Source organism: Euphorbia lathyris, chromosome 1 (genome assembly GCF_963576675.1).
Source record: "Euphorbia lathyris chromosome 1, ddEupLath1.1, whole genome shotgun sequence".
Classification (NCBI taxonomy): Eukaryota; Viridiplantae; Streptophyta; class Magnoliopsida; order Malpighiales; family Euphorbiaceae; genus Euphorbia; species Euphorbia lathyris.
In genome coordinates, this window is record NC_088910.1 from 97605309 (window position 1) to 97629124 (window position 23816).

Consider the following 23816-nt stretch of genomic DNA (forward strand, 5'->3'; position numbering starts at 1 on the left):
AGAAGCCCATAATAATACATGTGTTCTGTTCTATCATAAGGCCGGACCTGCCAAGTTAAGTAAAGCCCAATTATTTATTTATTTGGGCTTGTATATAAAAAACTTGGGAAAATTACACAGAAATTCATCTTTTAATAAATATTTACAAATATGTCAAGTCATAATTTTCCCTTAAATTAAACTAGTAAAATCAGTATTTTTAATATATTTTAAGAATTATAATTTATAAATTAGAAATCTAGAATATATTTTTCAGAGTTTATGATTTATCAATTGGAGCCTGGAATTTTTAAACTATAGAGTAAAATCATAATATATAGAGAATAATGACATATTAAGAATTAAATTTGGTGATATGATTTAGTTGTAATTTTGTACTTAATTATGATATTCATGTATTTGACCCAAAATTTTATGTATAATATTTTGAGAATCAGTTTTGAGTATACTTTGTTAAATATACAGTTATTCTTTTGAATTAAAAAAAAACAATTTCACCATTTGATTGGATGCTAAACCATTTTAAATTTTTAAATATTTGACATTTAAAAAAAATTATAAGTATTGAATTGTTGTAAGTAATTAATCTCACGACTAATATGTAACTTACCTAATATATTTTTGGCCTAATACAAAAATAACCCCCTAAACTTGTTCAAATGTTGCAATTGTCCCCCTCAACTTTCAATTGTAACAACTTACCCCTTAAACTTGTTCAATTGTAAAACATAACCCCAAATTGTGAATTTTTTTATCCCGTACATGAAGCAACAGTAAAAGCGTTTCCCCGGATTCGTATCATGCCAAAGATCTGATTATCACACTCCACGAGCGTTGCAGATTTTGCATTTCACATGTCTCTTCAATTGTTGTCCATGTCAGCAATTTGGGGTTATATTTTACAATTGGACAAGTTTAAGGGGTAAATTGTTACAATTAGACAAGTTCGAGGGGTAAGTTGTACAATTGAAAGTTGGAGGGGACAGTTGCAACATTTGAACAAGTTTAGGGGGTTATTTGTGTATTAAGCCTATATTTTTTATATGTTAGGTTTTTATTTAAAAAAACCAAATGTTCACAATTAAAATATTACTTAAATGGATTAGAGTTTTTTAAAAGAAAAAATGGATTAGAATTAAGAAGGCGAGGTGATTTCCTTATTCACTTTTTTCTGATTTTTTATTTTATTTTAATAGCAGGCGGCTGGTTTGAATAATGTGAAAATTCATAATAGGCAATAGTTAGGCAGAAAACAAAAAACATTCTAAAACGACATGACATACTTCGCTTGGTCTCTTCAGTTTCTCACACAACAACAACAAGTTCGTTTACTTAGTTTCCGCCTTTTCCTTTTGCAGTTACTTCCTTCGTTTCTTCTCATATGCTTAATTGCAGCCTTTGCATCAAAATGGAAGCTTCGGTATCAATTCTTTAACCTAGATCATCTTCATTTGCTCTTAAACACTACTTTTTTTCTTATTCCTGTTCTATATGTTTGACTGTCAAATTCTTCATCTTTTCCTGTTTCAATGTTTCAATTCTATTATCTGTTGCTTTATATGTGTTCGTTGACTTCATACCTCTTGTTTACTGCTCTGATTTCAAGTCTTTATAGTTCACATTCTGATCAATTTTGCTAAAGAACTGAAATTTCAATATCAATGTGACTTTTCCTATTTCATGATTGTTGTCAAATTTATTGGTTGTTCTTATTTTGGTGTCTTATTCTTGCCATTCATGTTCTTCTTTTAGTCCCTTGCCTAGTTCTATAGCCTCTACTATATGACATTAAAAAGAAAAGCAATTCACTGTTTGCTTTCTTATTTTTCATTATGTTTTTGTGATAATGTTAGGTTTCACTCGATCTATTCCTATTTTCGTTCTCTCTAGTATCTCTTCCTTGGATCAGACCAGACCAGGCCTTATGAATCTGTTATTTGAACATTTAGCTTATGTATGTTTTGACTTAAATAGCACATTTAAAATATATGGCCCTAAATAGAATAGCAACTTAGGATCTTGAAAGTTCTGTCACTTGTCAACGAATGGACTGACTCGGGTGAAAGGAGCCATCATTGGAGTTATCTTTTTGCTTTCACTTCAACTCTTTCAAGGGCTAAAGTTTGCATCTTTCTCCTGCTTATTGTTAGTGATGATTTAAGATTTCATTTATGAACTTATCAATGAACATAAATATTTGTCAATAATACCATTTCAATATTTAGCAGTAGCAGTAGAGTAACAATGAAATGTTTTTAAAAGTGTTCCTATAAACGTGTACATACATTTATTGTTTTCCTGGCTTTTGTTTTTTTTTTTTTGTCAAAATATTATTAGGATTGTTTTTTGACAAATTTTCCTTGAGAAGGAAAAGTCTTTCCGCTAATCCCTGTGATTCCCTGTTTCATTTATTACATCCGTTTCTTTAAATTATTGGCTCAGAATTTCTTTGTACTTGTTTAGGAGAGTCAAATTGCTGCATTCAGTTCTTATAGTAATGGGTATCTGCATGGATAAAATCAAGGATCTTTCAGTGAGAAAGTTTAAGCATGAAAAGAGAGAAAGATTCAGTTGCAAGGAACATCATGATGAGATGGTGCTTCAAGGTATTAAAGATGTATCTCATAATCAGGATAAGGAAGCCGGCCTGCTGAATGGAGATGATTTGAAAAAATTGTCAACTCTTAGTTTATTGCATAAAGGAGACAGTACAACCATTCATTCATTTGATACATTGGAAACTAAACATGTTATTAGCGAAAAAGATAATAATAATCCCATCACAGAAAGTTCATTGGCTTTATCAATAAGAGCACCAGCTATTCGTTTGAAAAAGAAACTTCTTGTTCTTGATTTGAATGGGTTGCTCGTAGATATAGTGTCTAATCCTCCAAAGGGTTGTCGAGGAGACATAAAAGTTAGACGACAAGCAAGTAAGACTTTTTTTTCAGATATAATTCGTTAGATGATCGTTTTCTCTAATTGACTAGATCTAATGGTTTGTTCTTTGTATCAGTTTTTAAAAGACCCTTCTGTGTTGAGTTTCTAGAGTTCTGCTTTGAGAGGTTTGAAGTGGGCTTATGGTCTTCAAGAATGAAGTAATCTTCAACAACTGAATCTTTCATATCCGTTACTTTTATTCTCACTTTAAACGTGCTAAGAATTGGTTACTTGCTGAAAATTAACTGAAAAAAGTTTTCAACTTTGTCCAGGAGGAATATTGATAGTATAGTTGATTGTTTGCTGGGAGATATAAAACACAAGTTTCTGTTTTCTTGGGTAAGAATTGCTGCTTTTTCTTCGAGTTTTCTACGCTTTGCCTTTCGATTATATTGGACATTTTGTTGGTCTAATGCTGATATTAAAACCTTTTTGTATCACCCTTGGTTTGGCTTCTTCGTTTATTGAGTTTTGACTTGTTATTAATTGAACATAATTATTATCAGGATCTATCGCACTGTACATCGACCCAGTTTAAGACCCTGGAAAATAAGCATAAGCCCCTGGTGTTTAAGGAACTGAGGAGAATCTGGGAAAAATGTTTCCCTGGTCTTCCTTGGGAGAAGGGATATTACAATGAATCTAATACATTATTATTAGATGATTCACCTTACAAAGCTCTGCTTAATCCCGTAAGCTTTCGTGTTCTTATTTTATTCTTTCAATGAACTCCAAGTGTGTTCTTCCTTCAATGATCTTTCGGGGTTCTGATAAGTTATGTCGAACTTTCATTTGTAGGCCAACACTGCAATATTCCCTTATCCGTATCAGTATCAGGATAAGACGGATAATGCTTTAGGTAAGAAACCTGTTTACAATTTCCTGTTCTATTATGTTTATTGTTTCAAGAGGCATCCAAATATAACTGCTCTTTTTCGACATGTAATGCACGATATGTTAGTGGTTAAAATGTGGTCACACCGTGCTGCTTAGACATATGCAATGTAATCAAACCTATTGATGGCAGGTCATGGTGGTGAGCTTAGAGCATACTTGGAAGAATTGGCTGAATCTGAAAATGTACAAAATTTTGTAGAGCAACATCCATTAGGCCAAAATCCTATCACCAAAAAAAGCGAAACATGGGGCTTCTACCTCAAGGTTTTACGCACATCGAATCCATCCCCAGCCTCGAATTAAATACTTCAACTCGTTTAGTCAGCTCGCAGAAACACAGAACTTCCGGAAGCGACACTGTAGATGCACAGAACTGTTTGATATCAATGTTCAAATTGCAATAAGTTATCATACACAGGTATTTGTTATTTGGTGCATAATTGTGTAGACTAGAGCAGATTAGTTAATGTTGTAGCATAAAATACTTTCCAATTGGTGAGAATAATTGTTGTATTTTTGCTGTATTTCAATAATATTTCATCGTAACAACTTGGTCCAAAAGCACATAGATATTGTCCGTTTTGATTGAAGTCTCATTTCTTAGAGCTCACGGCTTTAAAACATCTTGGAAACACACTTACTAATATAGTTCTGTGACTCTCTTTCTCCGATACCAGATTTTGTTCATTCCTTTAGTGTAGATCTTCCATTCCTCCCTCAAGACCAGACCGGGCCGGGCCGTTATGAATTTAATATGATTGGGCCAAAGAGATAACGTGTTTGTCCAATAATAAGAAAAGTGAATTATGGTGCATGGTTCTAGGAAACTGTCGGGTGCTGGGATATAGTATAATCCATCATTTGGCATTTTCCTAATCATAACAACGTTGTAAATACAAAAAGTAGGCACTTTATCCAATGTTAGTAAATTAAAAAGATGGGTCTGTTTGAGAATATGTGAACAAGGTTCAGGAATTTGTATTTGGGTAAATTTCAAAAAAAACCCCTGTGGTTTCACTTTTTTGCCAAAAAAGGATTGTGGTTTTTTTCGTTTCAAATACAGGACTGTGGTTTATTCCGTTACACCATTTACGGATTTGGTGAAGATGCCGTTAATTTGCTGACGTGGCTGAAGGGCAATTATGGGTTTTTAAAAAAATTGAGATAAATTTTTTTTAAAAAAACCCTGTGGTTTCACTTTTTTGCAGAAAAAGGATTGTGGTTTTTTTCTTTTCAAATACAGGACTGTGATTTATTCCATTACACTATTTACGGATTTGGTGAAGATGTCGTTTATTTGCAGACGTGGCTGAAGGGCAAATATGAGTTTTTTAAAAAAATTGACTATAAAAGGCCTTGAACAACCATGTGAGATTGCGCTCATGTGAGATTTTATAGTCAATATTGTAGCCACAAAATAGTTATAAAAAATTCATCGGTAAATATTGTAGACCCAAAATAGTTATAAAAAATTTATTGATCAATTTTTTTAAAAATCCATATTTACTCTTCAGCCACGTTAGCAAATAAACGACATCTTCACCAAATCCGTAAATAGTGTAAAGAATAAATCACAGTCCTGTATTTGAAAAGAAAAAAAACCATAGTCCTTTTTCTGCAAAAAAGTGAAACCACAGGTTTTTTTTTTAAAAATTTACCCTAATTTTTTTAAAAACCCATAATTGCCCTTCAGCCACGTCAGCAAATTAACGGCATCTTCACCAAATCCGTAAATAGTGTAACGGAATAAACCACAGTCCTGTATTTGAAACGAAAAAAACCAGTCCTTTTTTGGCAAAAAAGTGAAACCACAGGGGTTTTTTTTGAAATTTACCCTTTGTATTATTACTATTCTTAGAATTCAGACAGTTTCTGCAATTAACATTAAATCTAACCTTTGATTTTTCTATCTTATTACAACATTTTAATTTACTTGAGATTGAGAGTAAAAAGAGTGAGCATGGTTTTGTTGTGTTAGGCGGGCAGACATGTATGGATTAAAAGTTTGATGTAGGGTAATGAATGTATAAGATAAGACTTACAGCAGCAGCAGGGACAATTTCGTAGAGTACATTAAATTGATGTGACAAAATGTTGGTTGGGTTTGGGTTGGGTCATATGAAAATGGCTGATCAAGGCCTCAATTATATAAAATCCAGAACATGCTATTCTAGCTGCTACCACTTGAAAACGATCGATCTTACAAAAACAAACATTGATACAAGGAAAACTGTCCTAACTTTATCATCATTATATAACATCATAAACTTCACAATCCATTCAAAACAACCCTCACCTTCCTACCATGCCATCAAAGTACTGTTTTTTTTTAATTATTATTATTTCTAGATAAGGATTCCATCTTCAATTTAACCTATAATATACTAATTCCCCATGGAAACATGATGGGAATGAGGATCTCCATGGGGTGAGGAGAGAGGTCTTCGCCTCATTCCCGTCCCATCCTTGCCTCTCGAAAGCTTCTTCCCATAGAGAAAATAAATAAGAATTCTCTCCGGTTAGAGAAATTCCTATTGAAAATTAACAATTTCTGTCGCGTTTTCAACCCTAATGCACCAAATGATGTAAGTTTGAATAGAAGAGACACTATGGTTACACAAATGATTTGGGTTCTGAAAACTTGTGGATATATGCCCTAAATATTTTAGGGAGATATCCCTCAGTAATAATAAACATTTTAGTACTTTAATTCGAAATCATTTTAGGTGAAAATTAAAATTATTTTGTTTAGATTTAAGTGAAATTCTACTGTAGACCGAGAAAAAAATTCATAACTGAATTGAAAAAGACAAATAGTATAATTAAACTCTTGAACTTTGTATGTTTTAAGGATCAAGCCACTAATCAATAATCAAGAGTTTAGTGTGGAAAAATAATTGATTCTTAAAACAGGTAAAGTTCGGACTTATTTATCCTTTTTACCATTGAAAAAAGTTATAATTTTTAATGAAAAGAGGAAGGAATAATGGAGATCACAAGGAGTGATGGAGAGTCACTTTCAGATAAGGCCATATGACGCTAATAAATGAAACATTTTGATATTTCAACCCAAATTCCTGACAAAGTTGCTGACTGCATTTTGTGCACTACTCTGTGACTTTTGTGTATGCAATTATGTCTTCTTCTTTCATCATATGTATATGTATTATATAATTTTTATTTTAAATCACAGAGATTTGGTATTGACTGCTCTTCCTTTAGTGCCCATTCTTGTTGATAAAAGAAATGGTTACTTTGATGCAATAGGATATGTATGTATCGTCACATTTTTATGGCTGCCTATTTCATAAAGGTATGGAACTGCCATGTTCTCTTCTGCGTATTGGTATGGCTCTTCGGATATTCATATGATCACTTTAAAGCCATTTAACTCTATCTAAGGCCCATCATTTTAAAACTGTTGTAAGAAAATGGGTTCATTTATCCTCTAGGATACATCTTTTTGTCTAATAATTATGAAAATTATCGATGACTCAATCTTGAATGTCGTGAGATTCTAATTAGAATATGATGGAACTATTCTTATCAAGAATAAAGGGGATCTAGAAGTTTTTTTTTTAGAGATTCAAACTACTATTGAAGATTCGGTGTGAATCACTATGTGAGCCGAATCAAAAATTTTCTAGATGTTATTAGAAGTCCTCCCTACAAACTGAATCTAGTCTTTTAAATCTAGCAACGACCCTTGTACTTCTCGAATAAGAACTGACATATATCGAGAATGTTCTATCTTATCCTCACACAACATGTGTCTTCATTATTTGCTCGAGGAAAACAAATCGTTTTCTTTGTATTTTATTTAATGATTTTGAAAAGAAAATGTGCTTTCACTGGATCGTCATCTTCTCATGTTGAGAACTTAGGGGGAATTCTTTTTTCAATATTTGGATGGCTTCGGGAAAAATTCGACCAGAGTGTCGCTTCCAAGTCCTACAATACAAATACATAGGAGGACGACATTGATCACGTCTAATGAGAAACTCTCCAATAGTCGAGGCAATTATGATTCTAAAAAGAGAGAAAACAATAAGTAATAGAGCATGTATTGTAATTGAGAACGGTTACCCACAAATTTTCTAAATAGGCCAGGCTTGTGATATCTTGTTTAACAAGGAATTGCACCGTTTGAGGGAGGATCTAAGGTGTTCGGTGTGTTGGGATGTAGATAACAATTTAAAATTGTGAAACCTATTTTAAACAAACATACTTAAGATCTAGCATGTAACTAAGGTAAGTTAATGCCACATATCATTCTTCAAGCTAGGATTAATATCAAGATTTTGATAATTGAGATGGATGTTCTCACTCGAAGGACAAAAAAGACCTTTTCTCTTATAGGGGGCGGCTAGGAGAGGTTCTGATAGAAGAGAATTGGGTTTTCTTCCTTTTAGGTTAAACTTAGTTTTCCAATTAAAACTTTATTTATATGGTGCCTTCTATGCTTACTTTGTTTATATCTAATATTATAAACATCATCATATATATATATATACACACACGAAACTATATATTATTTTTTCTTTAAAGAAAATTATAATATATATAACTATGATTAAGATCATTTATAATACCCAATATTATAAACATCATATATGTGTATATATTCACATATAATATAGATGTTACTTCAATATAGTCTAAATTATACTTTTTCTCTTCACAGGGATTCCTCTTATTTCGAATCTCATACTAGTGAAGTTTGTATTCCTCTTAAAACTTGTAGCATTTTATTATCACTACAAGCAATCCTATAGGCCTACCTAATTTTGGTTGTGGACCTGAAAATCATTTTTAGCCTCTAAATTATAAACAGACTCTTGCTAATCTTTTATAACCAACTAAATCGGATAGTAATCGCATACATATAATAGAGAACCTAATAGTGCACTCAATAGATCATTTGCTAATTCGATATCTATGTCTAGGCACGAGGCACAAGAGTGTTACCTTCAATTAGTGCTATGGACATTTCTTGATTCTTTTAGTAAGTTGATAAGTTCCAATAAGCTTATAACTTCATTCGGGTGTGACCACACACTTCTCAACTTTACTAATTAAGTGATCAGTGATATCTTATCTTCTATTGAAGAGTAGCAATCCCCTTACTATTGCTCATGGTTTCTAAACATACTTAATCAAACCCATAATTATTACCAATCTGTCGCGAGCCCGTTAGGTAGATGGTCAAAATATATTAAGTCTCACCTAGGCCCATAGAGATTCTGGATCTAAGGACTCATAAGGAGTGTCACATGAGTTACACCTATGACACATGATACCATGTCGTGCTCTCATAGTGTATCGGTCTAGTGCTTACTATTTCATAAGCCCATATGCCATTTATCTGACATCTAATGCCTATAACCGGTGAAACACCAACACAATCAAGATGCATACTAATATTTAGTTCATTATCGTTCCCAATGTATCAACAGATCATGGATGTTTTAAGTTAGTATCCTATTGCGCCACGGTTTCACTCTCCCAAGTCCCCAACCCGTCAAATGTGAGAAGATCACAGGTTTTTCACGATTTTGCTAACGACAGAAACCACATGGTTATTTTTGGAGCAAAAAAAGCCATAGGTACCAATCTGCGAAAACGTGAGTTCACAAAGTTTTTTTTAAATTAACCATTTTTTATATTACTCAGGTCGTAGTTCTAACTTCTCCTATAGATATATTTATGGGTGTTCGTTTTACCTTTTCAGAGCAGCGTCTATCGTTTCATTCCAAACCGCATGAAATATAGTGTTTGGTTAGGTTTATACACCAATAATGTTTTGGAGAAAAACTATTTGTATACATTTGATTTTCATAAAATTATCTTTTAATTTTTAAACTATTTCTTCTTTCATATTTTTCTTATTTGTATAACATTATTGCCAAAATAATAAGGTTTTGCTCCATTGAATAGAATTATTCTTTTTATTTATATTAAGTTATTTAGTTATTTATTAATTTGGATTGTATTTTTTGTTACGCAAATTTCAAATATAACTTTGTTGTTTCGTCAATTTATAAGTCGGTGATTCTGGTTTTTCTGTTATTGCTAAAAGATGAGTAAGGTCATCACCGTTAGTAAAACTAAGAACTTTTAGGTTGATACTGCCAGTTTTCACCGTTGATAGCCTCACATTAGAAAATTCTAAAAATGAAAATTTATTTAGTATTACATTTATCATGGAACTACGTTTTCTATTTTTCAAAATTATAATTTTCGTAGCTCTCTCTCCTATCAACTTTTAGATATTTTTCTATATAGTCAATTGAAATATGTAAGTTCTACTGGGATATCAATAATGGGTTCTCTTAAAACTGAGAGAAAAAAATAAATAATTAGAGGTAATCTGTAGGAATTCAAAGTATTGAAAGTCTCTGAAATTGAAGAAATGGTAAGAATAGGATCAAGTTGTCATGTGAGAAGAGATTATGATTCCAATGTAGTGGCAATAATGCATGTTTGTTTTGAAATTCTGGAAACTTTCAATGTATAATTAATTAATGTTTGATTCAAAATTAACTCATTAATTCTTCAGCTTCAGCTATAAACGTGCTTCTTAAGACGCGTGACACTAATTATTATTTTAATTCATACTACTATAATTATTAAAAAAGGGTTTACGTATGCAAATCATCATCTGAAAAAGTATAATTTGCCTGAGTAGTTAGGTGGCAATTGCATACTTGGGCATAAAGGAAGCTTCCTCATTAATTAATCACCATGTTATTCCTTAATATAGTAAATTAAATTAATTAATAACCCAAATTAACCCTATAGTAGACTATATCATCATGTCATTTGGGAAATTAATACAATGATAGTGTTGATTGGAGGAATTGTTTTTAGAACATTAAGATCCAATCTCAGATGAACATAAGGATAAGATGGAATCTTGACTTTAACCCCACATAACATTCAATCAAAAGTCTTACTTAACATGCAACTTTAAACCTTGTTTAATGGTCAACCAATCTTTATCCACTTTTCTCGTACACATTCTCATTTCTGTATAAAGATTCTTACAATTCGATGTAAATTGTAGCACTCTATAAATCTTTTTAATTAGTATCTAGTGTATAACTGTATCCGAATCACCACTGTTATATTTAAATCTATTAAATTTAAATCTAAATTTTTTTGGAGTTTTCATTCTATAGATTTTAATAAGTCTAGATTTAACAGTAAATGATAAATGATGAAACTGATAATTGATGATAAAACAAATTCCAATTTTAAAAAAAAGACAATTCAAGCTTTTATTCGATAACTGTTAACTTTTTATATGTTAAATTAAAAATAAAAGTATAATTTCTATTTAAATTTATTTATTTTCATGTATGATATATATTTACCTTACATGTATACATATTATAAATTATAAAATTTTAAGAAGGCATAGTCTCATATTGTAAATTGATAATTATTAAGTAAGGTTTTATACATATTTTTTTTTCAAATATACCATCTAAGATATAAAATTTAAAAATATATTCTAATAAAATAAAATAATATATTTCTTATTTGCAACTAGCTTAGTTATTAATCATATTATTCAACTATATATTTATTATTTTATAGATATTTATTTATTTATTAAAAATATAATTGTGATCAATAAATTTTGAGAAGAGTAGTATAGTCTAATTAAATAAAAAATAAATAAAACTCAGTCCCTTATCAAGAATAAAAAAAATAGCTACCAATTAAGGTCCGTTTGATATATTGTAATGAATATTGTAATGGAATGTCCATTACAATGAATGATTAGTCTATTGTTTTTATCGCAATTTAATCGCAATTACATCACTCTAATGGAGATTACATAAAAAAAGTATGAATTCCTATTACGACTAGTCCAAATATATATTTTTATTATTTATATTTATTACCCACAATTCTTATTAAACGGTAAAACATAAAATGAGAAAAACATGAAAAATATGAAGAACGGGAAAAATGTGAAAACGGAAAAACACGAAAACACGAAAAATAGAAAAAAGAGAAAATATAAAAAACGAGAAAAAATATGAAATACGAAAAACAAAAAAATGAGAAAAACACAAAAGATGGGGAAACCATGAAAATGGAAAAGACGTAAAAAAACACGAAAAATGCAAAAAACACAAAAACGCGAAAACGGGGAAAACGAACAAAAATTAACAAGTTTTTTACCATCATATATGGATGATGTTCCCATACATATGAAAGTTTGAGAATAATTGAAGTTTCTAATTATATTTGACGAAATAAATATAAGTATTGTAATAATAATTACATTTCACACAAAAAAAAAATTAAATTTGAGAACCAAACATTATAGTGGAATTATTATTCCATTCCATTACAATATTAATACATTACATCGTACTAAACGATACCTAAATGTTTTAGAATTAACAATTGTTAAATACAGAAACAAGTGACGATAGTTATTTTTCAAATTTAACAAAATATATGATTTTTATTAATTGTTTGGAATAAAATAACTATTGACTACCTCTCAACCTAAACTAACTGCCTCTAATTAAGAATTGTTATGAGAATTGATACGAGAAATTACTATGTCATCTGAAGAGGTTTCTCTAGTCCCTAAAATAATATTGAAAGATGATTAATACGAGGTCCTTGACAGACGATCCCACTTTAATACTTAAATTTGCATGGTATATGATAGAGTATCAAGCAATTGAGAGTAGTTGCGATAGATTAGTGCGTATGTACCTTGACTTGTAAAGTCGTATTCATATTTATAGGGAGCTCAATGGTAAAACCGTCCCTCTCCTTAGCTTTCATGGAGGACATATCAGCTCCTAAGTGGTGGAGGTATTTAAAGTAATTAGTAATATACCTAACTTGAGAATCCTTAATCTTAGGCATAATTGAGATCTTGATCGAGGAGGATTCAGAGAACATTTTATTAGTCTATGTGTCACGAGGAGTTTTTATTCCCGTTTAGTTTAATTTGATAATTCTCTTTGCTTCGGACGTCCATATAGGTTTAGGATGAGGACATGTGGATCCTGATGTCTTCCAAATGATATCAGATGTCCCTCATTTTGATTCTCGAAGGTCTTTAAGGTTTCGACTTTCCGGACATTCTTAGGAGTCCTGTTATGGTTTGTGAAAAATGGTTTGACATTTCGTAGGTACCTTTTTTTGTCTGAAGGTTATGTTCCAAATGACTTTGCTAGTATGTGTCACATATTATCCTTTATCTTCGGGATAGGTGAGACGTTGTGTCGCGTGCTCTAAGAGTGACATCATCCTTCAATAGGCGTGCAGTTTTTCGCAGTGATCATTTTTTGTTGTTACATAACTCTATTGACTGGTCTTTAAAGAGCATACCGTATGTATGGTGATGGCGAGCTTTCACCTACACCTTCCAAATTCTCTATATAAAGCGAATTAAGGTCATAAATTTCTTTCATGGCAACCTCTGCATTTCTTCCAACACTCTAAGCTTTTCATCTTTTCTCATCAACCTATAATTGTTCTTTCTTCCCCAAACTTTTCTTTTTGTTGTATAGAATTTTTTAAGTGCAAAAAATCTCACAAACCCCAAATATTTATAAACCTTTATCCAACATCATCTAGTGATATTAAGGCCATGCCTCCATGGAAACAGACCAAGAAGGAAACTGATAAGGGCAAGAAAGTAAACGTTCAGAAGAAGCATAACCTGAAAGCTTGGGATCAAGTATCTATCTTGATGGTTTCCTAGTTGGTGGCTCTGTCAGTCAAATTTGCTTGTCTTAGTGACATGGAGATGCACCTGCCTAGCTTTGGCAAACATGTTGATGATGGACTCTGAAAAGATGATGAAGCTTTCATAGAGTTTGCATCCAACTTTGACCTATTGTGTGAGGTTTCCCACTGCGTCTCCCATCGTAGCCATTTTTGGAAAAGTTTCATCTGTGTCCATGTCAGTTGGCCCCCAATGCCTAGGTGGGACTATTTGCACTGAATAATATTTGGTCTGATCTAGATCTCATCCTGAATGGAGAAGTTCTTTGCTAGTTCTTAAAGCCCTTGAGGATAAAAGGGGAAGATTTTTATTACTCGAGTCATAAGAATCAATCTTCTTTGCTTCAACGACCTTCCCTCCTGTCAGGTAAGGTAGATTGTATAAACAGTTTTTAGGACAAACGGTTAGGAAGATGAGATACTATTAATTTAAGGATGAGATACTAAAGTAAACTGGAGCTTGATGTGTAGCTTACTGCAGTAGGTTAGGAAGACCTAACAATCAAATTGTTTGTTGTTGTTTACTATTATAGTATGGAGATTTCGTACCTATTGAGTATGGAGTGTTATGTGAAGTTAATTATCCGGGCAGATGTTATAGTAGAGACGACTTCAGCCTCGACCTATTTAGTAAAGTGCGGCCACGATAAGATATTTTCTCTAATATCACACTTAGGGTAAGGGACCCACTATGTCAATACCCCATATTGCAAATGGAAATGCTGGGTGGATAACTTTCCTTACTACTAGAAGAGTTTTAATATAGGGTAGGTATACTTGGCAAGGTTTGCATTTGTTGAAAACAATCAGTTGCATCTTGCGTCATTTTGGGGTAATAAAAACCCTACAATTGAGTTTTCTCACCAAAGTGTATTTTTTCATTGTGGCTGCTGCAAACACCTTCTTTTCTTCGAGTATATATTTGGCACCTTTGAAGCCGACATTTAGGCCAAGGGTGACTAAAAGACCTTTAGTAGAGAATGCCATCTATTACAGCATAACGACCAAACTTCTAAATGATTAAAACTTAATTCATAGAAAATTACGATATTATCCTTCATTCTAATCCTTTTTATCTTCCTTTTGTTTAGATGAATCTCAAAACACTGATTTATGAATTATCAAGGAAACTAGGGACCTGAATGGGAATATACCGGACAGTTAGAACTGTCAGATGTGGTAGGATAGTACGGAAGGAGAGAAATGAAAATTCTGACTGCTTTTTAGTGGGAATTTTGCAATAGGGCGAATGAACACTAGTTATTTTGGTAGTGATGTCGGCGACCTTTAATTTTAGGGCATCCCCTTTTGAGGGGTACAAAATAATACATTATGGTATTGCTGCGATATACTTTTACCAACAACTGTTTATATTTCTATTTTTATGTCATTTAGCATCATCTTCCTCATTTGTCATTTCTTATCTTGCAAGTATCCATTTATGAGCTCTTTGGACTACACATTATGGTCTTAGTTGATAAAACTATGAGTGAGTTAGGCTAAGTGAAGGAGAAGGGCGAAAACTATTTTATCCAACTTCTAGGTATTGGGTAATATATCTGTTGGGTTTTCCTTTACTTGTTTGAATTGAAGATTTTGTTGCAAACAAATCTAAATTCCATGTTATAAATTTAGAGATAAATGTTAATATGGTATACAATCTTGAAGCAGTCAATTTAATTTCTGATAAAAGGGCTATGTGCTTAGGGGGCCAGAATTTAGTCAAGGCAATTAGAAGGATTTGCTTCTCTTTCGATAGTATCAACTTCTGCCATGTTTACAGAGAGCAGAATCGGGTGGCAGATCGGCTTGCTACAGAAGGCCATGAGAGGGCTTTGGGCATCTCGATTTTCTCATCTCCCCCTAATTTCCTTTTGTCTTTTCTTTCGAAAGATAATGTGGGAGTTAGCTTTTCTAGACTAATCCCGAGCTAACTTGTTGTGGCATTTTGTTTTTTCCTTCTTTTCCCTACCAAAAAAAAAGGATGAATGCTTAGGTATTAGAAAGATATTTCAATACTTGATATTGTTAGGTCCCTCTTAGGATTTGAGAAGGTTTAAGAGGAATCCCAGGGTATGCTTGCATTTAAATGTGTTGCATTAGATTTAGAGATAAACATGGGAACACACTTCCGTTGAGACATAACCAAACCCATAAGTGAAATGAATCGTAATCACCTAAATGTTGGCTCATAAGTTTAAGGTCAATGAAGTCAATATATAAGAACCACTTGTCGTTGAACCAGTACCACATTTGATAACCATGGGGCATATTGTATGGCCTCAATGTGATCACAAATGATCAATTTATCAACCTATGCCTTTATGGCCTTTTTCCTTTTGGGCCTATATCAAGACACACGTCTAGAGTGTGCGTCATAACCTCCAATGATACTCATATGATATCCTTTGGGAACCATGCGAAGGTGGAGATGTTCTTTTTTAAGGTTTCAACTATATTTTCCTTTGGCGCTACTGGTTTTCTTTTATAATTTTTGTTGGCTTTCATTCGACTATCTAGAATGTCTTGATCTTTCCTATGCACTCCATTCACTCTCTTTCCCTCCCGGATTTCCATATCAATAGGCTTCATCTAGAGTGAGGCCATGCATGTTTCCTTAGCAATTACTTGGTTGCCTTGAGCTATCACCATTCCTTCCACCGTAGGTATCTTCCATGCCAAGTGGAAAATAGAGAGGCTCCGATTAATTCCAAAAGTAAGGGCCTCCCTATGATGATGTTGTATGGCAGTACAATATCAACTATGAGGAATTCTCCCCTGGCTTTACATTTTGGGTGTTCATCACCGATTTCCACTCTTAGTCTGATGCTACATAGGAAAGGAACCATATGGCCTCTGATGCCAACTAGAGGAGATAAAGTTAAGACACATCTTTTCAAGTCTTTATTTAGAGCTTTATAAGCTTTACGAGTGATGATATTTGTGGAACTTCACATCAATGAATATAATGTGGACAATGAAATTTTCAATGATCGTGTCGATCACTAAGGCATCATCATGAGCTTGCTTTGGGGTATTTTTTTAATTTTCTGAATCAAAACTTAGAGGTAAACTCTTGTAGCTGCTACCTATCTTCGTAAGCCCTCTTTCTCTTCATTGTGAAATATCCAAGTGGTCCTTCAACAATCACATTGATAACCCCTTAGGGAGCATGGTTTTTAGTCAGAGACTTCTTCCTTTCGGTTGTATGTGGCTTTATGGATTTCTATAAAAAAAAGGCCAAGCATCACTCTTTCAGCCATTTTATCAAGTTCAGTTACTAGCTTCATGCGGTCTTTTTAGTGTCATGACCTTTACTCTTGTGAAAGTCACATTAGGCCCCATAGTTTCGGTGCTCTATTTTTTTTAAGCTTTGGTGGCTAGTCAATTCGGTGTTGGTTCTTCTTTACCCAATATAAAACCTCTATTTGAGGGGAATTGAGGAGTACGAAATTTCATTCAGGTTGTTGCTTTTGTCTCCCTGATCCCTGTCTATGTTCCCTTTGTGGTGCTACTTAGAAATTTTTCCCGAGCTCGATGATTTTTGGTGCTGTAGATTTTTAGCACATAATTAAGTCTGTGGTTGTTCCATTTGATGAAATCTCTAGCATGTTTCATTAAGTCTGGGAATCTTTTGGGTTGTCACGTTGTTAATGAAGGAAAATAGACAAAAATAGACAAGGCTAGGCACATCAGAATAATAAAATTTTATCTATTTTCCTTTTCCAAGATTTGTTAATCGTTATTTCATACAAAGAGGGATAGAGGGAAATACCTTTTATGACGAACTATCTACAGTTGCAAATAAAGTACCCACAACTCTTAATCCATGTATCACGAACCACAATCACAACAGAAAAGTAAAGTGATTAGTAAACAACCAATGAATAGCAATCTAAGTTGATTGCCTCTAAAGGAATCGACACGAGATCAAAGAGAGAGTAAAGAAGAGAGTAATTTAGCCAGGATGATTTCGGAACAATTTCTTAGCCTCTTGATTATATGTTGGCCGAAATTTACAAAGGGAAGGGTCTATTTATAGGCTTCTCAAATCCTAACCCTAGTTGTATTAGTTAATTAATTAATTAGAATCCTATTCGGAATAGAATTACTAATTAGATAATTAAATAAATACTTATTATTATCTTAATGATATCTAAATATATTTAGATAATAAATCTAATCCAATTAGTTATTAATTTAAGTTAGGGATAATTAATTAGAGTTATAATCACATTAAAACTTCTAATTAATAGTATCAGATAAGCCTATAATTTAATTCACAATTATAATCTAATTATAATTATTAGTTAAACTATTTTATCCCTAAATCTACTATAAATTTCGGCCCACCTAGTGTATCCCACTAAATTACAATTCAGTCATCTGGTTCCAAGCCCCATGTGCGACCCATTAGGTTCTTATTGCTACTAGCTGTATATATCTTTTTGGAATTAATTCATCCTGATTAATTTCAACTTATATATAACGGAATGACTTCGCGAGCTGTCACTGGCAGAACCTAAGACATTCCCCCAGTGCAATAAGAAGCCAGGTTGAATACTGATGTTTACCTTTCCGCTTTAGGTCTAGTATAATTCGATCCTTCATCAATTATATCCTTTAGACAATTCTTATAACAACGGAACATGTCAAGGTTACATAAACGAAGAGTATGTTTTACTTGTCCAGGTGGAATTAACTCTGAAAGATAAGTTAAGTGAAATCTCCATTTCTACTCTTAACTCTATCACCTTGCAAGGATTTCAGTCAATTCACCACAAATGGCCTTTTGGATATATCTCCCATTTATCAGGAGTGACGGATGCTCAATCTATCATTAACTATTCTACAATTACTTTATGTGATACCCAACCATGCTCTCACACACCCCAGGGCCTCCCCTGTAGTGGATCGTGCTCGCACAGAATCAAAGCATTACACTCCATAATCCAGAATCACTAATTAATTATTGTTTGAGTCTGAGGATTACTTATACCTACTAATACCAATGAGATGAACAGTTGACACTTAGATAAATCTATCCATACTATTATCTCAAGTCAGGTCCTAATCCTAATAAACTCCTTCACTTGATCCATGTAACTGTCTAGATATCTCCATATCTAAAGCTTGTGAGATCAGCTCTCTGTCTCGACAGAAAACACTGTTACATGCAAGTCTCAACAGTAATATGCCAACCCCTTTAACACATTACTTGACTTGGGTTGATTTTAAGTTTATTAACTTATTATAAAGTATAGTCTCACTTCATGCTTGTATGAACACTTTATAATTACTTTAAATAAACTTGGGATTACTTTTCTTGTAAAAGATTATTGCCTTGGTATATAGTTTTAGTTATGATATATCTGATTAAAACAAATGATTTAAATAAACAATTTATTCATTAATACTTATATCCTAAAACAATTGTCTTATATACCATAAACCCCAACAGTTAACTCTTGGGATAAGGCACTACGACTATTCGCTTTCATTGTATAGACAGCCGCATCTATAGATCTGGATGGAAACATTTTGAAACCTCCACCTATTCCCGAAGATATTCTTTCGGCTCTTGGACTAGGTAGTTGTGGTCCTGGATAGTTTTATTTTCAAGAATGGAGGTGATAAAGTGTTGAGCAACTGCACTAGCCATTTTATTGAAAGATCTAATGGATCCGTGAGGTAGTTACTGTTGAAACACCTTTCCACAAGATTTTGATTTGACAAAATCATCCATGATTAAGAGGAAATTAAATTTAAATGCTTTGATTTAATTGTACTAATGTGTTTGTTCAATATTGAGTGCAAAAATATATATATAAAGTAAGACTGGTCAGAAGTCAGCATAAGCCAAAAGCTGAGTGGAACGGAACTCAGCATGAAAGGATAGAAGCTGAGTAAAGTAGAACTCAGCATCAGAAGCTTCTTTCAAAGTTGCCAGAACGAAGCTGACTAAATTAGAAGACTCCTTCAGAATTGAATAAACAAGAACGGAGCTGACTAAGAAGGAACTCAGCATAGAAGTTGAACATTCGAAGATAACGGATGAAGCTGAGTGACAGTCAGGACAGCATGAAAGATCCGTTCACTAAAGGACAAAGTCTGCCAATCTTCTGCACCAATAATTGAAGCCTCGAAAGCACACAGAAGACTAATTCCAAGAATCATGGGTCTGTGGATTATTGGTAAAAGACAACTGGCATAAAAAGACAAGTCTGATGCAAGAAGACAAAACCTGACGCCTGAAGAAAACAGAAGAAGGGAATGGCGGAACAGTCTGAAGCTGACCAGAAGCTGTCTCCTAAAAGAGCCATTTTGGATACAACGGCTAAACCAATTCAAAATGATCCAATCTTCAGAAATTAATCTATAAAAGGACAATGAGAGTTCTTGGATCATTTGCCGAAGTATCAAAAGAAAAATACAAGAGAGAAAATCTTGAAAGCACTCAAATACAAAAAGATCTTACACCAACTTTTCTATTCTCTGTGTAAATGCTAGATTGATTGTTTTGGAATCATCTAAAGTGTTCTTTAGTTAAAAAAAAGGAACAAGTGTGTGATCAATAGGAATATTGAGAGTGTTGAGCTGAGTACTTGGTTGTAAGTATTCAGTGGTAGAAAAATCTAAGTGCTGGGTTGTAGTACTTAGTAGGAGCTGAGTAGACGAATAGAGGACGTACTCTTGCATACTCACTGCCTTGTAAAGGGTTTGTGCTCTACCTTGAAAGAGCTCAGTATTGGATTGAAAATCCCAGGAGGAACTGGGGACTGGACGTAGGCAGAGAGGCCGAACCAGGATAAGTCGTGCTGAGTAACTTCTAAACTCCCTCTCTCAATATATATATATATATATATATATATATATATATATATATATATATATATATGTGCATGTGTTGCTTGTTGTATTTACTCAGCTTATAAATTGTTAAAACTGAAACCGAGTAAATCTGAGTGCTAAGTTGGAAGCTGACCTTTCAAGTGTCAATTCCCAACTCTCAAGTCAAGCAGTCTTAGTCAGCATAGAACTAAAACTGTCTGACTAATCAAACGCCCGTACTGACCAACACGCTGAGTTATCAAACTCTTAAAACAACATTAAGTCAGCACAATTAAAAGCGAAAAAGTTACATTAGTTCCTAACCCCCCTGTTAAGCCCAAAATATACCTAAAATATCATTAACATTTACATCATTTTTATTACGAATTTGTGTTATTTATATCTGTTTAGATTACTTTTACTTTCGAATATCTTTCTTTCTTGCAAGGTACTTGAATATTTGGTAAAATCCAAATAGGAACGAAAAAGGATCTAAAACAGAAGAAAAGCCCTACAAAAGGAGTCAAAGACGACGTAAATCGAAAGCGCCAAGTCGAGGACATGAACGAAAGCAAGAAGTAAGAAAACCTGCTGGGCCGCGACAGTGGATCCCAGACCTGCGGCCGTGACACGCGTAGTATAACCTTTTCTCCCCTTCGTCCGTCGCTCAGCTCAGTGCTACGTCATTCACGGTCGCGGATTACTATCCTCGGTAAGTGCAGAAATTCACCAAGAGCATTTAACACATGCTGAAAATCTAAGAAACGCGTTGGTTCAAGTGGATAAAGACGTCCTTTCACAACGGACACGACTCTTAACCAACGGATACATCACTTCAAACACAACCCTTCAACATCTATAAATAAAGAGTTGATGTTGAGAAAAAGTGTAATGAAATACTATAATATAGATATAGAAATCAGAGCGTAGAACTCATGTCGAAGTTCTAAGTAAAAACATTTCGAGAGTTAGAAATTAGATTCTGTACAAAACAAGATGAGGTACACATATTGTTTATAGTTTAATTACAACTCAGTAGCGTTTAGACATTGTTCCAGTTTTAGTTTGCATCATGGTAGTGGCCGACCAAATCCCTATTACGAAGTTACAGCGAGAAGATTGAGTAAAGTGTTCGCCCCCGAGCCTGACAACCTCCTAGGAAACCCAAGGAAGCGGAACCGATCAAGCCCTTCACTTGCACGCCCTCGAAGAACTCGATGCTCCTTATTCTCTGTAAACTTGTATCAATTTATATTTCATCTAATAAAGTCCGTTCTATTCGACAAATCGTTATACAGCACTTATGGTAACCAATCCAATATAAGTGAGGCTGGTGTTTTCATTAATATGCACTTGAATTCAAAATCATTACAAGGAAACTTTGTTGAACACTTAGGCAAATTATCATCTCGAAAGAGTGTTAATTTGAGTAAGGGCAACTATCCCGAAAGGGTTTTGTCGCGTTCAAAGCCAATTAATTAGAGGTTCCGTCATTTATTTCATCATCATAATAATACAAAGTTTAAGTTGTTTTCTTTGCTTAATGCAAATGAACAAATTCATTCATTTTTCTAATAAGTTCTAAATGTTCATGTTTTGTAAAATTCATCCTTAAAATCAGAAGATCTTTCTAACAATCGATTTATTCTAAATACATAATCTTATTCCAGCATTTTCAAATACTCAAAGTTCACAAATTCAATCAAATAAATTTCCTAAATTCAATTAATCCAATTTTCACTTTTCATTTACATTTAATAATAAATCCAACAAGTTCGAAATTAATAATTCAAAAATAAGTTTTTCGTTAAAAAACGTATCCCTGTGGGATCGATATTTTTATTACTACAAGCGAAACCGTGCACTTGCGGAAATCGCTCAACAAGTTTTTGGCGCCGTTGCCGGGGATACGCCAAAATTTTTGACAAATTTTTATTTTTTGTATTTTATTTTCGAATATAGGTTTATACATTATTTTTATACAATTTTTATATTTTATTTATTTTTCAGTTTATATAACACATTTTGTTTTCAATTTTGTTTTGAAGGTAGTTTGGCTCGTGTAACAATTTCAAGTTCATGCGCAGTTCGCGAAATTCGGGCACGCCACCAGATCCTTTTGATCCAGAAATTGAAAGAACACTTAAGAAAAACAACAAAAACAACAAAAACAACAAAAACAAAGACAAAACACCCTTAAAAACTAAAGTAGACCAGCCAGAAATCATGGCCGATCCACCGACACTTATGGATTATGCTAGGCCAGGAATGGCCGGTGTAACTAATAGTGTAGTTAGACCCCGTATAAACGCAAATCAATTTGAAATTAAGCCTGCTTTGCTTAATATGTTGCAAAACAACGTAACGTTTTACGGATTGCCTAACGAAAACCCTAATGCACATTTGACAAATTTCTTAGAAATTTGTGACACTTTTAAAAATTACTGATGTAACAGCCGAAGCAATCAAACTTCGCCTCTTTCCTTTCACTTTGAAGGATGAGGCAAAAATTTGGTTAACTTCTATGCCTGCTGCAACATTTGAAACTTGGGACCAATTAGCCCAAGCATTTTTACAAAAATATTTTCCCTTAGCAAAAACCGCAAGAGTCATCAAAGAGTTGACATCTTTTACACAAAATGATAATGAAACTCTTTATGAAGCTTGGGAACGTTTTAAAGAACTTCAACGTTTATGCCCACACCACCAATTGCCAGATGCACTTTTAATGCAGACATTCTATAATGGATTAAATCCTACGACTAGAGGTTCATTAGATGCTATGTCTGGAGGGTTATTTATGAAGAAGACGTCCGCCCAAGCAAGAGAACTTTTGGAGGAAATGGCAATCAACATCAGTATGTGGCCCGCAGAGCGTGGACATATACCAACGGCGAAACCATCATCCTCATGTACATCATCGGTTAAAGGTGTAATGAATCTTGATCCTGTAGCAACGTTACAAGCCCAATTTTCTGCCTTATCGCACAAAATTGATAAATTTATGGCACCATGCGATCCTAATGATCCGATCCAGAGAGACATTGATTACGAAGGTATGAATGAGATAGAACAGGTAAATTTTGTCCAAGGATAAAACCAAACTACTAATCCTTATTCTAATACTTATAATCCTGGATGGAGAAATCATCCTAACTTTAACTGGAAAGATGGTAATAATAATAATAATGCAAATGCTAATCAATATCGTATAAATAATTATCAAAATCAAACAAGAGATACGATTAGCACTTTATCTTCAAAAATCGACAAATTTATAGATGCTATGAATGGAAAGGTAAGTAATCAAGACGATGGTTTTAAACGGATCGAAAATAAATTCGATCAGCTTATCAAAAACTAATCATCTAGCATCCATA

The 23816-nt window shown here is 33.3% G+C and overlaps 1 protein-coding gene and 1 non-coding gene across 3 annotated transcripts; one reads left to right on the forward strand and one right to left on the reverse strand.

The window, feature by feature from the left end:
- The first annotated feature begins 1246 nt into the window (after positions 1–1246).
- LOC136211981 (uncharacterized) lies at positions 1247–4386 on the forward strand. 2 transcript variants are annotated; one of them, XM_066002747.1, is made up of 7 exons: positions 1247–1420; positions 2464–2933; positions 3017–3098; positions 3213–3279; positions 3447–3632; positions 3739–3799; positions 3968–4386. In XM_066002747.1, exons 1-7 carry the CDS (start codon positions 1275–1277, stop codon positions 4138–4140), a joined length of 1185 nt encoding a protein of 394 aa, XP_065858819.1. In that variant the 5' UTR covers positions 1247–1274; the 3' UTR covers positions 4141–4386. The 2 variants fall into 2 exon arrangements, with proteins under 2 accessions (XP_065858819.1, XP_065858820.1); XM_066002748.1 differs by lacking the exon at positions 1247–1420 and adding an exon at positions 1468–2145.
- Positions 4387–23041: 18655 nt separating this feature from the next.
- Positions 23042–23148, reverse strand: LOC136215918 (small nucleolar RNA R71). Its single transcript, XR_010682920.1, has one exon. It is a non-coding gene; the product is annotated as a small nucleolar RNA R71 (small nucleolar RNA).
- Between the last annotated feature and the right edge of the window lie 668 nt (positions 23149–23816).